We start from the raw sequence: 16,794 nt of genomic DNA on the forward strand, positions 1-16,794 counted from the left end.
AATAATTGGCTTCCTTATGCTTAGCTAAGTGTTAGCTAGCACCTCCCCTTCCCCTTCCCCTCCAAAGAAAGCCACTAGCCAAGACGTGTCAAAAACAGCTGAACCAGAACCACCTTTAACCACGCGTCATAAGTATACCAACACAACACAACTAATTTCAATACTGTTAATATTGTATACATGTAACAAGAGAGAAAATACTCAAAACAATAAGTATTTTTATGCACTTGCTTTTGTCAATAAGACAGAAGTATTAATCAATAAAGTATTAAATTTGCAGATAACTAACTTGTAACAATTTATTATTTAAGAAACCATTTATGACTAAAGACTTTCTCAGAAAGCACAGAAAAATACAGTTAGTCAAACAATGGAAGGCCATTGAACTAAGAACCTTTCTCATGTACCTAGGCCCGGTTGTTTTAAAAGGGGTTTTTTTTTTAAAGACCAACATCAAACTTTTTTGGTACTACTTTATGTAGCAACATCAATCCTGCTGCATTGTGACTTGTGCCATGATGATGATTACTTGGAGTTTGCAAGACAACCTTTTAAAGAGTTCGTGAACTCAGTAAAAGTGATATGGTGAAATTTATAAAGTACACAATTTTTACAACCTCGTAATTTAAATTGTTGCACTTGAGTAACACTACAATATTTCTGTTTTATTTGTAGGGGTTTTATCTCTATAAACACAAAATGTTTATTACAGACAATGAAAGCCACAAAAATAACATATTTCGCTTTAATTGAAATCCAGATTCGTCATCATAGCATGGACTCGGTTACAGACCATCTCATACAAAAACTACAGTACAGTACACACAATCCAGAAGAGGGTCGTGAACAATAGAACAGATTCAATACCGAACATTGCAAACCTTTCTTCATAGCCAAAGCCAATGAAATCCTCATCCTACCATCCCTCTACATCACCGAAACAATCAATTATTTTTTTTAAAACTTAGCTTAAGGTTCATAAATTATTGCCACAAACTTCTGAGAAACTCAAAACTATACTAACAGGTGCAAGTAACACCTGCACAGACTAACTCTCAAACTAGTACACTAAACTATAAAACACCAGCGCACTCAGATGTTGCCAACACGATACATTCACAACAGGATAAGAAGTTAATTGCACTGTTTAAAGTCAATAATAAAACCGCGTGTTTATAATTAATTGCTATTTATAGGAGTTTTTTTAATGTTTTTACAATTTTTATTTTTTATGGTGATTTTTTCCATAGAATAACGGAAAAAAGGAATGGCTCGAACAGTTTGGATTAAAATGTAGAAAGTTATCGTCCTTTTAACTCGAAACAATTAACATGGTATAGGTAACCCCATTGCTTTAAAAAATTGACGTTCAAAAGTTATTGTAATTTTTGTGATTTCGCCATTTAAAAAACATAAAATAACGGAAAACTCAGATTTTAGAACAAACGATTCTTCAAACAATAAATTTATATTTATATTTAAAATGTTTTGGTCCTTATGATTCTAAACATAAGGCCCCGTTTATGCACCAAGAGCGGGAGCGGTAGCGACAGCGGGAGCGATTTCTAACATCATTCAGTTAAATGGGGCGGTTTATGCACGAAGAGCGATAGCGGTAGCGGTTGACCTCCCGCTGCGATTTCTAATTCGCCCGCTGTGTAGTTAGAAATCGCAGCGGTTGCTTGGAATAGAGCGGTTTTCAACTACATTGAGTCAAATGGGACTGTTTATGCACGGCGGGAGCGGGAGCGGCTGCAGCCAGGGTCGCCAACCTGACCCACGCGCACGTGCACTTAGGATAAATAGTTGTGTTGATTATTTGGCAGAGTTTGAGCTGGCAAGACTGTGTCCCCCTTCCATTCTCCGTTGACCAACCGCTATCGCTATCGCTTGCACAATTTTGACAAAACTTTTACAGCGGGAGCGGGCCCGCCATCGCCCCGCTCCCGCTCTTGGTGCATAAACGGGGCCTAATCCTAATGGTACAGCCCCCGTTACTGTAACAAGTACGTTTCTCCAGTTATTGAAACTTTTGTGATTTGCCCTATAAAGCTTACTCCCACCTTAATGATAAAGGTTGATTTACTTTTGAAAGTATGTGTCAGATTACGTGTAATTTGTTATTTCCCATTCACACAGATCAATATTTTATTTATTTGTTATTTGCTATATAGGTGCTTCGCAACGGGAAAATGTCTATTATACCGCCTAATCCAAACACTTTTTAAGTAGTTCAAATTTATAAAAAAAGCCACCGAATTTATACACAAAGTATAACCTACATTGTAATTTACTGTTTACATGAAACTATATCAACAACATTATTTTCATAACTTAGACACTTTAAAAAACGAAAGCAGTGCCTGGGTTGACACATAAACGGTTGGTTATATTTTTTTTTTCATTTCCATAATCAAATGACATAGTTATAGAATAAATAATCCATGACAAAGTTTTGTGTAAAATATTATATTTAATTTGTTTGGATCAGCTGTGTGAAATTGTGAAATAAGCATTTGGTGTTTCTATTTCTGAGGTTTACATTGAAATGTCAACGCAAAGGTAAACATTATGAATTTTCTCATGCTTCCAAGAAAACTAATTAATATTTACTGTTTAAAACCTCACTTCAAAACTTTGGACATCCTAGGGGCGTAGCCCAAGAGGAACTCAGGTAAGTGAATAAGTTTAGATATGTGGACCATCTTTGTGCTTAATTTTGGCTGTACTGTATCAGTATTTAGTCGTGACAGCTGCCCAGACAGACAGGCAGACACCACTTCGATAATTTCATAATAGCAATGATATTGTGGAAATCAGCGCAGTCTTTTTAGCGAATTTCCCATATAGGGAATAAGCTATTACCGAAGGTCTCATAGTAAGACCTGGACCCGGGACTTATTTACTTTTTCATTTTGAGGTCCCTATCCTAGAGGCTAAAAACAACATCCGTTCAAATGCATATATCTATATGTCCGTTAGCACGATAACTCGAACAAAAATGATCCGATTTTGATGAAATTTGGTATAAACGTGTAAACCTACATTCATTCGAACGAGCTCGCGAACCAGCATGATCGGACCACGGGAACAGGGGTTTATGGGGGGGGGGGGTCTTATGGGGTAAAAATAGGGTTTTCCCATTTTTGACCCTAAAAACACAAAATTTCACAATTTATTTCTAAACCATCTTGTAGAGCTTAAAAAAAGAAATAATTTAGTATATTGAAGCGCTTTTGTATGCGTAACGGTCACGGGAAAAGTTCAAAAAAGTGTAAATTTAAAATTCGTATGTTATTTTTATGGAGAATATGAAACTTTTTGTAGTTTACTTGTTTATGGATATATGTTGATAAAATTTGGCAAATTTATTTATTTCATACTATACTATTGACGTTTGGTCAAAAAACACTTTTTTACTTTCCCCGTAGCAGCAAACCTAAGCACTCGTTAAATCTAATGCTATTTAAATTAGGAATAAATATTTCTTATTTATAGAAATATTTTAGTAAAATTGTAATCAGACAAGTGGAAATTCGCTTAGTCTCCAGGTTTGCTGCAGCGGGGGTATTTTTTTCTTCATATTATTGTATCATGACTTGACTGCTATACAGTGCATATATTTGACTGCTACTCTCTGTATTGTATTCCAACTTAGGTTGGGTTTTTGTGTATTGTTAGTTGTTATGTGTTAAGTAGGTAGTTAAGTCTTTTTCACTTGAGGACGGGGTCAGACAAGGCCCCACTATATAGAAAAACATTGGGGCCTTGGATTAGATTCCATATCCCGAAATTATTTTTTATTATTTTATTATTGTGTATTATTTTTTACCATTGTGATGGAAAATGTCCGCAATAAACCTTTGAACAACATTAACTCACCATCAATAGCAATGAACTTCAAACATAGAATTGTCAGCTAACGGGAAAAACGAGCCTCATCGTTGCTTTAGATAAACGTTTTGACAGTTTGCCATTAAGTTAAAAACCCTGTTTAAAATAATTGTTTTAGCTGTAATTTAAGTGAAATAAAAATGATACTGTGTATGATAGTTTCCAAATGTCCTGTAATACTTTCTGTGTATTCTTTAATCGATGTTTTCACCTAAGCGGTTTTTAATTTGTACTGTATTTAAAACGTAATAAAGTATAGCTTTTGCTCGGACACTAAAACAATTCCCCTTCGCAATATCACAGTTTTCAACAATTCCGATTTATTCAAATAAGACTACGATATTTCAGGATGATTCCACGTTCGAGATTAAATATCGCAAAATGAATATTTAAGTCTTATAAGGTGAAAAACGATCGAGTCGCGTCAATTCTGTTCCAAGAATCCGTCGGTTCAGTAATCGCTGTCATGTCTTCCTACAGGTTCAGAGGATGTAATATCAAGATTATTAGGTTTTCAAGAGATCTATATTACATCAAGTTAAAAAGGTATTCAGTTTTATTCCTACACTAGCTGGCCCGACAGACGTCGTCCTGTCCTAATGTGGTTTTATGTCAATGCTCGTTCATTTGCAAGATGAGCTCGTTTGCATGGCTCAATCACGTCCTGGTTGAAGTTCGTTTGCTTTACTCACTTTTAGGTTGGAGCTCGTTCGCTACGCTAACTCGCCTCCAGGTTGAAGTTCGTTCGCTACGCTCACTCACCTTTTGGTTGCAAATTAGTTGTTGTCATAAATTAAAAAAAATAATAGTGCTGCACCCTGTTGGTAAACCTATCAACTTTTTAATGCTATTGAACATCACAGAATCAAATTGTTTAGTTGAACGGTTGAACCAGCTGTTAAGATTCTTTAATTCCATTTAAATATGAGTACGCATAAGGTTAACATGGGAAACTCCAGAGCCACTGGGGCGGAGCCCTTTTGACGGATCTGCACCAAACTTCACACAAACCATCCTTGAATAATGCTTAATAATGCCTGAAAGTTTCATTACAATCTGTCGAGCGGTTTCGGAGTCCATAAAGGACAAACAAACAAATATACATACATACATTGGATTTTATATATATAGAAGATAATACACTACCAGTAAATACCAGTTTTAATTACATTTTTCATTACTCGAGAAAGTGTCATAGGGCATATATTTCGCGTTTTTCAATAATATTCCTGAGTACAAAACATAATTAATAAGAATTTTGGTAATAACTACAGTAGTAACTTTGATTCTCGTTTTATCACCTCCTTGAGACTGTCAACACAAGTCTGTAGGTACCGGTCCCGGTAGCGTATTTATTTCTAAAGGATTGAATGACGAAAACAAAACATACGCTCGTCTTTTACATCAGTACTTTAATACTTTTCATTGAAATTGAAAATGTGACCATACAAAGTAGGTATTTTAAGCCAAGTATGAATGGAGATGAGTTCGTCCCATACGCCAGACAATATGCAATAAAAACCTTTTTTTAGAAAAAGTTTACACGATCACGATCCTTTTATTTAGCATAATAGTTTTAGACAGTTGCAAAATTTGTTTTATGATTTTCGTTAGAATTCAAGAAGGTATTAAACAGTATTTGTCATGCCTTCCTAGCGTGTTTTTTTTTATAAATGCTCATATAGAAAAAGAATACGCACATAAAACTGTTGTGCCAATAAGTATTCACTACTTACAGAGTTTTTAAACTTCATTATGACGTCGGTTCTGGAAAATGTATTACTTTACGAGTAAATAAAAAAAATGTATGTTGACAGAAAACATCTCCGCAACTTTTGATTGGTCAATACCTAAATTCTTTGGTTAGTTTGTTCATAGTCATTTTTTTTAGATTTGTATGTACTCGTATAACGCTTTTTTGCACGATCAATACATTACAATACAAAAAATTAGATTTAAATAAAAAAAAAACTATTCAAAGGAAATAAATAGTAAAAGCAGCAAAGGTTATATTACCTTGATTGTAGCCTCAATCTACAAAATTGCAGAAGTGCTTACACTTTCTGAGAACCCTTGTTGCAATTATTTGTCCAATACTTTGATATCTTTGCACTTATTGTATTGTTTGGGTTGCTTTTCAGAACCAACATGTGTTTTGGTCCTTTATCGACGAACACATGTTATGTGTTACAGAAAAAGCTTTTAAGAAAAATTTAACAAGTTGGGCGCTTTCCAGAAGTCCTATTGTATGTTTATTTTCAGTTTCAGTGTAGGAAGGCTGCATTATACCCTACTAATATTATAAGTGAGAAAGTTTGGATGTATGGATGGATGTTTGTGACAAGTAAAAGCGAAAAATATTAAACCGACAAGGTTAAAATTTGGTATGACGATAGCTCACATTCCCGATTAACATATAGACATATTCTAATCTCAAAAAGCCTTCCGTGCTCCGCCCCAGTGGCTCTGGAGTTTCTCATGTTAACCTTATGAGTATTCAGATTTAAAAGGAATTAAAGAATTTTGTCAGCTGTTTCAACTACACAAGTTGTTTCTATGACATTAATCAGTATCATTGACTATACGCAGAATAGAGTTCCCATGTGGTATACAAATTTGAAGCCAAAAAATAGACAAAGTTCAGGACCATCTAACTAGAGTTTACTTAGTGTATTGGGTTAACTTATTAGTTAATAAAACCAATGCAGTATAGCAAAAAGCTGATTGATTTATCGCTTAACCCATTGTCATTAGTTGGTGACCAGCTCAACAGATTGCACCATCACGTTTTTTTTTCTTAAAATTTTTACATGGATCCGTTAGCACGATAACTCGAGCAAAAATGATCCGATTTTGAGGAAATTTGGTTTAAACGAGTAAACCTACCTACATTTATTCGAACGAGTTCGCGAAACAGCATGATCGGACTATGGGAACGGGGGTTTATGGGGTAAAAATTAGTTTTTCCCATTTTTGACCCCAAAAAACATAATATTTTGCAATTTCTTTCCAAACCATTATGTAGAGCTTAATAAACAATAATTTAGTATACTGAAGCGTTATTATGTGCCTAATGGTTACGGAGAAATTTTCAAAACTTGTAAACGTAAAAATCTCATGTTATTCTTATGGTGAAAAGGTAAACTGTTGTAGTTTGCTTGTTTATAGGCATATTTTGATCAAATTTGGAAAATACATTCATATCTTACTAAACTATTAACATTTGAAAAAAACAATTATTTACCTTCCCTGTTGCAGCAAACCGAAGTACTCTTTAAACTAATCCATACTTATTTAGGGAATAAATGTCAAATTTTTAGGGGACATTTTACTGTAAATCCAATCAGGCAAATGGGAATTCGCTTAGTCTGCAGGTTTGCTGCAGCGGGGGGTATTGATTAAGGATATAATTAGTCACTTAACTAATATTCTTTATTTCAACGGTCATGTATAATGCTATTATAACAGTAAACATCTAAATAGACAATAGATAATAAATGCTTTAATCTGATGAAAACATTTGACATTATCAAATAATTGGTTCATATTTCTATATTCTAGAGAATGTAGAATAATATTTTAAAATCATACCAACAATTAATTTTGTAACTATCCTACTTGAAGCATAAACTCTATCTTACTCTTATAATTTTGCAATCACCATTCTACTTGAAGCATAAACTCTATCTTACTCTTATAATTTTGCAATCACTATCATACTTGAAGCATTTAACTCAATCTCACTTTTATAATTTTGCAATCACTATCCTACTTGAAGCATTTAACTCTATCTTACTCTTATAATTTTGCAATCACTATCCTACTTGAAGCATTTAACTCTATCTTACTCTTATAATTTTGCAATCACTATTCTATTTGAAGCATAAACTCTATCTTACTTTTATAAATTTTGCAATCACTATTCTACTTGAAGCATAACTCTATCTTACTTTTATACATTTTGCAACCACTATTCTACTTGAAGCATAACTTGAAGCATAAAACACTGATAACCGATAGACAATGCAGGATGACAACGGCAAGATTCGCCTTCCTCTCGCGTCATGCATTGATTATAGTAGTAGTACAATAATGATAACAGCACTGCAACAGACAAGACAACAGACATGGTCATTGGGATTGGCCGCGTCTATGGACGAACGGAGACGAAGACACCCGAGCGGTTCCGAGCGTAGTCGAAGTTTTCCGAGCGTTTTCGCAGCAACGTGCAACAACTGGAACGCGTTCGGCGCGCGCGTTCAAAAAACCAGTCTGTCACGAGCGATGAAGGTAGCAACAACGTCGCCGGCGCTTAAGACATCTTTTACGAACTTTGTTTATGTCAGTGGAATGAACAATTTTGTGTAGCTTAATTGTCAGTGATTTTTGTGTACAAAATGTTTCTCCTCGGGCTACTCGCGGTTTGTTGTACTTTCCGGTTTTCTCTCGCGATTGTTGATTTTTGTGATGTTGACAGACGAAATTCATCCGTATCATCTCCCGGGATACAGTTCACGAAGGAGTTAAGCACGTCGGAATACGCTGTTGTATCCAGCTTCAAAAGTCTACATTGTTGTGCCAAGGGTTATAGGAGCATTGAATGGTAAGTTTGTTTTATGATTATTATATGTTAAACGTAAAAAAATATTTTTTCCTCGTTATAGGGACTTAAAAGGGCATTTGTTGTTTACATGTACGACCTATTTGTATTTTAATGCACAAACTGATAGAGGCATAACTAAATGATTTGATTGTGTTATTCCACGAGCAAACTCTCAAATAAACTTAACAAACTACCTTAAATCATTGTGTCGTCAATGTTTTAATTTAGTTATTAAACATAGCTCAACAAATCCACAAAAGTTTGACAACTTCGGGTCCTACGACCAGCGATCTGTGTTTTGTTACGTAATTTGTTTCATCTTAGTTACACGTCCGTTTAACTTTAAATTTAGCAGGTAAGAAGTAAACTGATTAAGCATTTTTATACCTCTGACAGTTGACAGTCTCTGTTAGCAATGCGCAAGAAAAGTAGAACTAGATAATAATCAGAGTACATAATAATGTTTGGATTAATTGTGCAGAACGTTTACTAATGTTATAAACCTAGCGTGGAGTGAGTCTATCTATATAATTCTGCGAACAAATTGTTTACTCTTCAGGGGTTTGTTGATGTGTCGGTGTGACGCAAGTTAACTTTTTGTAGATATCTGCAATTCTGCATACGTTCAACTGCTTTCAGCATGTTTGATGATAGATTAAAGGAGTAGACAACTACTCCATATCTTGTCATTAAATTATTAATTAACATCTTGTCTACAGTCTAATTCTTTACAAGTAATCATAAGCAAGATGTAAATGTAGAATTATTTTTTAATTCATCATCGCATTGTTGACATTAAAGGGGATAAGCGCATAATTCACAGTTTTTGTAAAATTCTCATAAAGTTACGCTAGTGAACTAACGATTTATATGTTTGTATAGATTTTGTCACTTGCTAACGAATATTAAATGATTACCACTACTGTCTGGTTGAATATAATTAGTTAAGCTAAAAATTCAATAACGTGTTTCAATTTCCAAACATTATTTTATGTCCTGTTAGTTTTGCACGTAGTAACTTGACTTCAGTACGGTCGCATTAGGGGTGGGCGTCCAACGGGAACGGACAAAACCAAAATTCTCCGAGACAGGACAATGGCCAGGTAGCGCTGTATTTCTGCGAGCTGTCAAACTCAAAAACCTCCCCTTTACCCCTCCCTCCCGGCTTTTGTCTATTCCATAATTGACAGGTTGTAAAGAGCTAATTCCTAGGCGTAGCGGGCAGTGTTGTGTTCTGGGATTTCCATTTCCACATATCCCCTGCCTACGGTTTCATGTTCAGCATTTCCACGTATGGGAACGGTGATGCAGTGTCGAGTTGTATTGATTTGCGTTGAGTGGCTTTATCTTGCCCACTCTAGATATGTAATCTGATACACAGATAGATACTGTGTGTATTGATTCGTGGTAAATTTCAATTCGCAACTGCATGTGTTTCCAAACGCGTCAATAACGTAACAGGGAAATCGAGGATTATTCGATAAAATTTTTACAGATGGACATGGTTTTAACTATGATCTTTCTGGATGTGTCAAAATTTTGGATGTGGATTTGGATAACGCTTACCATTAGGTCGGCCTCTTTTTGTAAACGGTTGGTTACCGTAGTCGTCTTGGCAAAACCTAGGTCCTGGCCAATGCACCTTTTCGCAAGCCAAAATCGCCGCTGCTTTGAAATCGTTATTTAGTATTCTTTGTAATGATAAATCCCCGATTGGGTGGCTATTGGACAAAGTATGTGGCTATCTAATGTGTGGTTTAAATTTTCAACCACAGTTCCTCAGGATCAACCCTAGCCAATATGCGTCGGACCTTTTTTACTTTGCTACATTATTATTTAATTCCGTTATTAGTCGTGAAAAGTTATCGTTATTGAGTTTTAATTTATAAATAGCTTTCGTTCCGATTCTCTAATTTTCAAGCAACCCTTCCTAGAGAAGAGGATTAGACCGAATGACGTTATCCTGTCAATCTTTGACGTTTGGATGCCGTTTGGAAGCACTCAGACATCCGAATTCATCCAATCCATTGAACCCGATCACGATAAGATGGTGTTGAGATAAAACCTTTAGTCGTGCATGGGCATTTTCTTGGTAAACGTAATAATGCATATTTATGGGACATAAGTAGTAATATTATGAAGGAAAGTCCTCTGTGCTACAGTCTTCATAATATATTTTCCGACAAAGTGGGCTTCCTTGCACTGATAATAGTACGCCAAGTAGCTAGTTGATACATTTACTTCCAACAAAAAGTGCACGATAAGTATACGACACACTGTTTAATTGGTGTACATTATAAACCATGGGTTTTGTAACATACCTAGTACAAATTATAACCTAATTTAATTTATGATTTAGATTGGGTATGAGCGAATATGTCAATTCACATGTCGGGTTGGTAAAATTAACTTTGAGCCAATTGACGTTCGTCGTTGTTAAAATTGACAGTGGCGTGTGTATTACCATAGGGAGTATGATTTATCTATGGTATTACCATTGACTATGGATACAGAAGATTGCCATTGACTATTGGATAGTCACAGGTAGTACTCTACTAAGCCTGTTGTGTTTCACTATGTTTAGAGCCATCGGTTATTTGTTGTTCTCTTGGTTGTAATGACTCATTGGGCATTACATTTCTTGCATCTGTTGGTCCTTGGTCCTGATGCGCGCGCGGATGGTGAGGATGGTGAGTCACAGGTACAATCGCTAGCGGCATGTTTTCCTTGTGGAACGATATTATGAGGTAGGTCATGACGAAATGGGACTTGCGCACCACACCAAAGACTTTCCTGGTGCTAACCATTACGGTATTCATAATTAAACCACCGCTTGCAAAAGCAAAGGTATTCCATTTCAGTCCCTGACAATAAATTTACTTCAGTTATCGATGTGTCAAAAACAAAGTTTACCGAGGAAAACACACGTGTTAAATGGTGACTATATTAACAGACTCTCAAATTTTCTATCTTCTAATTTCTATTGAGATTAATTTAGTGGTTCAAAAGAAATAGTTGTATCCAGAAAACATACGATTATTTTATAAATGTAATCGGAGTGTCTTCAACGTGTATTTTCCGTTATCTCTTTTTGTCATCGTAGTTACTACAAAACATCTAGCAAAATTGGACATTGCACCACTAGTTCGCACTTTCGTATATGAGTATCAGTATAAATAACTAACATACTTAGTTGTATTGGGTGGCTAGAAAATATATATTGACGGATGTCAAAAAATTGTCGTGTATGTACAACCGTACAGCATTGTTGTGGTCTTTGGTGGTTGGTTTGTCGAGTAACATTTTGGATTATCGTCTAGATACGGTAATTGTCGTATACAGCTTGGATTGCCTCGGTACTCTGACGTGTGTTGGTAGCGGTGAGTCATATCCCTGAGGCCAGGATCTGGTGATGACGCAAGCTCCTGTCAGATACTTTCCCCGCCAGGACGTAGTTGCGGTGGGAAACACGTCTGGAGTCGACAATTTCAGTGACTACATTATTTTGTTATCTTCACCTCCGTGCTGCAACAGCTGACACTAGGCTTTTCCTTGCACTTCTGGCGTAGATGAACTGATGAACTGAACTCTAGAATTTGTATACAAGTACTTCATGAAGATCGACACAATTTGAGCACACGTTTTAAGTCCGGCGTATATTCAGATAGTAAAAAGGGTCTGATACTGAAGATGGTCTGTGTAGCGTTGTTACCGTTAAGATCAGCTGTTTCTTCAGGATCAAGGACAGCTCGGTCATCTGGGTCCTGTTTCGAACCACAAAGTTCTTACCAGGTTGAACTCTTGCTCCTTTCCTTTTGAATATATTTTTATACACCTTCCCGTTATGTAGTATGAATAATTGTTTGAACTTATGGATACCATTTAAAGTTACTTGAGATTCAGTTTTAATTTTTAAACACTTTATGACTTAGTTAATCTATTAGTTAATACCTGAAGCACCATAAAATTATGTAGGATATTGATAAAATTTCACTTACGAAACCCAACCCACAGTACCGATTTGTACCGATGAAAACATCTTTGATAGTGTTTCAAGAGAATTGCTCAATGATATCAATATCTATTAAACAAACAATCAATAGTTGATAAAGTTAAATAGGTTGCAAAAGTGAACGCTATTTACGAGATCATAGACTCTACAGTACAGTCTGTGATGCATAGATCATAGACTCTACAGTACAGTCTGTGATGCATAGATCATAGACTCTACAGTACAGTCTGTGACGCATAGATCATAGACTCTATAGTCCTGTGACGAGATATAATAATTAAAACCGCGCGGCGTATCGAATTGGAATACAGTCAATACAAAGCCCGTGTCTGAAATTTCCTTATTACAATTTCCCCGAACCTTTTAACGGTACTGACGTTTTTCCGAAGAGTTAATTTATTTCTCTTCGAAGTATTGAATATTTCGCATGTGACGACAAGCCCGAAAACTAAGCTGTTTTTATTCTGATCGGACTCTTGGGCTCCGCCCCAGTGGCTCTGGAGTTTCCCATGTTAACCTTATGAGTTTTCATATTTAAATGGAATTAATGAATCTTAACAGCTGTTTCAATAAAACAAGTTGGTTCTGTTCTATGATGTTCAATAGCATTAAAGTTACAAGGATTACCAACAGGGTGCAGCACTATTTTTTCTTTTACATTTATGACAACAGCTAATTTGCAACCAAAAGGTGAGTGAGCGTAGCGAACAAACTTCAACCTGGAGGCGAGTTAGCGTAGCGAACGAGCTCCAACCTAAAAGTGAGTGAGCGTAGCGAACGAACTTCAACCAGGACGTGATTGAGCCATGCGAACGAGCTCACTTATGAAGTGGGGCAAAGCCCGCGGGTACAGCTAGTTATTCTATATTTTAAAAAGAGGAATCCTTGAAAATAAGTACAATACAGGAGTAGATGATTGTAGTCTGTCCATAATATGCGGTAGTGCAATAATAACAGCTGTTCCTATAACAAATATCGGGGATCCAGTGGTTAGTCAACACTTTGTGTTATACAGTATATTCAACGGTAACACTAAGTGACAATACCGCAAACATATGATTCAAAGCCATACTCTTCAGGTCCATTTATCTTTATATCGTAAAAGGGCATGAATTCAGGGCAAAAAGTATTTTCTCTGCGGTTTAGAGCTTGTTCCTCAAAAACACATGTGATAACTGTGGGCCACTACTCGTGCACTGATGAGTGACTAAATTGAATTTTATTGACATTACCAGATAAGACCAACACATAACTTGGAACTACTATAGAAATTGTCGATGATTCGTCATCAAAATTAATTTATATTTTTCGATTTCTTTAAGGTTTTCTTTAGGACTGATGAGGTAAAAACTTTATTACTCCTATATAATTATTACTCCTATAGGTTTTATAACAAAACCTTGCATCCACAACCATTATAACGCTGATAAGCCGCAGTTGTGTGTGTAGTCAGCCAATATATACTTGTTTCTAGCCTATACTGGTGAGTGTACAACCATAGACTAACTAAGGTATCTATGGTATTCTACAACGATCTGATGAACCCAGTGCTAAACAGACCGCGAACTACACCAGGAAGGCCAAGGACTGTGTTACTTTCTAGACCAAAGATCTCAACTCTCAACAGATGTGAACACAAGATGTTTATGGATTTGTTTCGTGATGATTTTAGTTTATAGAGCAGAGGAACTTTGTGTCATATACACCAATGTGGTCAATACTCATTGAATCCCATGATGGTCTTCAGCCTTAAGTCACTGTAACCAAAAAGTCAACCATCATCTACATGGAGGTCGGCGAAAGTTCAGAAAGTTGAACTTCACCTATTTGTTAGCGATGAAAATGAAAACTAGATTAGTACAGCATATTCACTTTTTATCTTGAATTCAATCAAGTTATACGAGTGTTCATTGAGCTCATTAGTTGAGGCAGGACACTCCTCTTTGCACTTAACTTAATTGGAAGTATATTTATGCTATTTAAAATACTCGAGACTTTTACCGGTTGTAGATTGTAATTGACTTACTTCAATCAAAGTACACTCAAAGGACTCAGTTTCCTTGTAAAGTTACGGAGTAGCTACGCGCATTGTCTCGTTGGCAACATGTTCTACGTTGTAGGATTAATTGAAACACTCTTTACTTACACTCAAAGGGCTCAGTTTCTTTGTAAAGTTACGGAGTAGCTACGCGCATTGTCTCGTTGGCAACATGTTCTACGTTGTAGGATTTATTGAAACACTCTTTACTTACACTCAAAGGGCTCAGTTTCTTTGTAAAGTTACGGAGTAGCTACGCGCATTGTCTCGTTGGCAACATGTTCTACGTTGTAGGATTTATTGAAACACTCTTTACTTACACTCAAAGGGCTCAGTTTCTTTGTAAAGTTACGGAGTAGCTACGCGCATTGTCTCGTTGGCAACATGTTCTACGTTGTAGGATTTATTGAAACACTCTTTACTTACACTCAAAGGGCTCAGTTTCTTTGTAAAGTTACGGAGTAGCTACGCGCATTGTCTCGTTGGCAACATGTTCTACGTTGTAGGATTTATTGAAACACTCTTTACTTACGACTAAAGCCACCCTAATATGTTTGTGAGCATTGTTTAAGAAATTGTTGACTATTTCAAGCAATTATCGCCTATATCCTTGGAAATCTTAGATATTGAATTTAAGTGGAAGTGGCTGTGACCTAACTTATAAAGACATTGAACAGTTGTAATCAAAATTCTTTAAAATGACGTCGTTTATAGTCTCATAATTAAATCCAAAATTAAATAATGTTGTCTTTTATAGCGACAAAATATGCTGTCTCAATAAAGAGTTCTAAGAAATCGTTATTATTCTCGTATTAGCTATTTCGATTAAACATTCTTTGAATTGCTATTTTCTGTGTAATATTTTTTACGTTACTACCGTATATGTGCTTGCTGGCCACAAGCAATTAAATTAATGTTACTTGTGTTGTAAAATATTTTCAGAATGTGTTATTAATAAATTTACCAACAAATTTTGTTGAGCTGCAATGTTATCAAACAATATACTGTACAATGTGTTTGGTAGAATTGTAAAAAAAAATAGATTTACCGAATGTTCCTCTTTGGTCGCTCACTAATTGGCGAGTAGGAATTTCATTTGATTGATTTTGGAGTTTTAACAAAATCATTTTACTTGGTTTTCCAATCAGTTACTTCATTTGTACATCAACCTTCAATTTGATTGACTCGCTAGATATTTCCTGGAATACGCGTTTGAGGTTCGATGAATGTTTCGGAGAAACGGACATTTGTTGGTTAGTACAGAGATACAATTAATTTTTCATGTTGGCAGTTTGTGCTTATTGTAACAGCTTATTTGTCTAGCATATTATAGTTTATAGGTTTGCTATTATGTCATGGGATCGCAAAGAAATAAATAGTTTTTGTAACATTCCTACACTAATGACTACTGAACTACAATGATTGCCACGGCCACGCTGAATGACTCGAAACGCACCAAATTTCAATATCAACATGTAAAGTTGGCGATGGACTTTGGCCGAGAAGGCAGGTTTTGCATGAACTAATGTTTTGACTTTTCTGATAACAATTAGATATCGACTCTTGTTCAACACTTTAACTGTTGATATCCCAGTCTCTTACGTACGACCGACTCAATACTTAAAATCTCCGATAAGATTGGGATATCTGCGGGCATATGTCCTGGCGAAACCTGACCTTCTTTGAAATGTTCGTCTGTCGGACGTTTCGGAGAATTATTTTCGAGCGTGGACGTCTATCCATTGATCGTGTCACCTGGGCCGACACCCTTCGAGAATAGATTCATAGAAACACCACGGGGTGGTGGGCGCGGTGTTTTCGACTGAACCCAGGGTCCAAGCAGGCTAGATTTACAACACTCCAACTACTGGCCCTATATAGCGTCTTGTAATGATTTGTTAGCCCTCTACCTGCCGACGACCTAATGACATTTTCAAGAAGAAACTTTCCATTCATCGCCAAATACACCCTTTGGTGACTTGTGTGATTAGGTGCGAGTGTAGGGAAAGATTGTGTTATTTGCATGTAAATCAACTCATTTTAGGTCAATGTTGTCATTGTTTCTGGCTGAACTAACCCGCAACTACCGTATCAGGGAGTGGGATTGGAGGAACTTCCATAGAAACCGAAAAAAAACTTTAATATGTGTGTAGCACATGAAATATGTATTTTAATTATCATTCCATTCCATTAATTATCATTTTTTGGGATTGGAGGAACTTCCACAGAAACCGGACCAATTTTAAA

The 16,794-nt window shown here is 36.0% G+C and overlaps 1 protein-coding gene across 1 annotated transcript in view; it reads left to right on the top strand.

Annotated features, from left to right (window-relative positions):
• Nucleotides 1-8,178: 8,178 nt before the first annotated feature.
• LOC128991998 (uncharacterized) overlaps nt 8,179-16,794 on the top strand; it is a 58,944-nt gene continuing 50,328 nt past the window's right edge. Inside the window, exon 1 of the mRNA XM_054415324.1 lies at nt 8,179-8,497. Within this exon, the coding sequence (XP_054271299.1) occupies nt 8,292-8,497 (206 nt within the window). The 5' untranslated portion in view covers nt 8,179-8,291. The remainder of the gene's footprint in view (nt 8,498-16,794) is intronic.

Source organism: Macrosteles quadrilineatus, unplaced genomic scaffold (genome assembly GCF_028750875.1).
Source record: "Macrosteles quadrilineatus isolate MER2022 unplaced genomic scaffold, UCM_ALF_1.0 Scaffold_4__1_contigs__length_99947679, whole genome shotgun sequence".
Taxonomy (NCBI): domain Eukaryota; kingdom Metazoa; phylum Arthropoda; class Insecta; order Hemiptera; family Cicadellidae; genus Macrosteles; species Macrosteles quadrilineatus.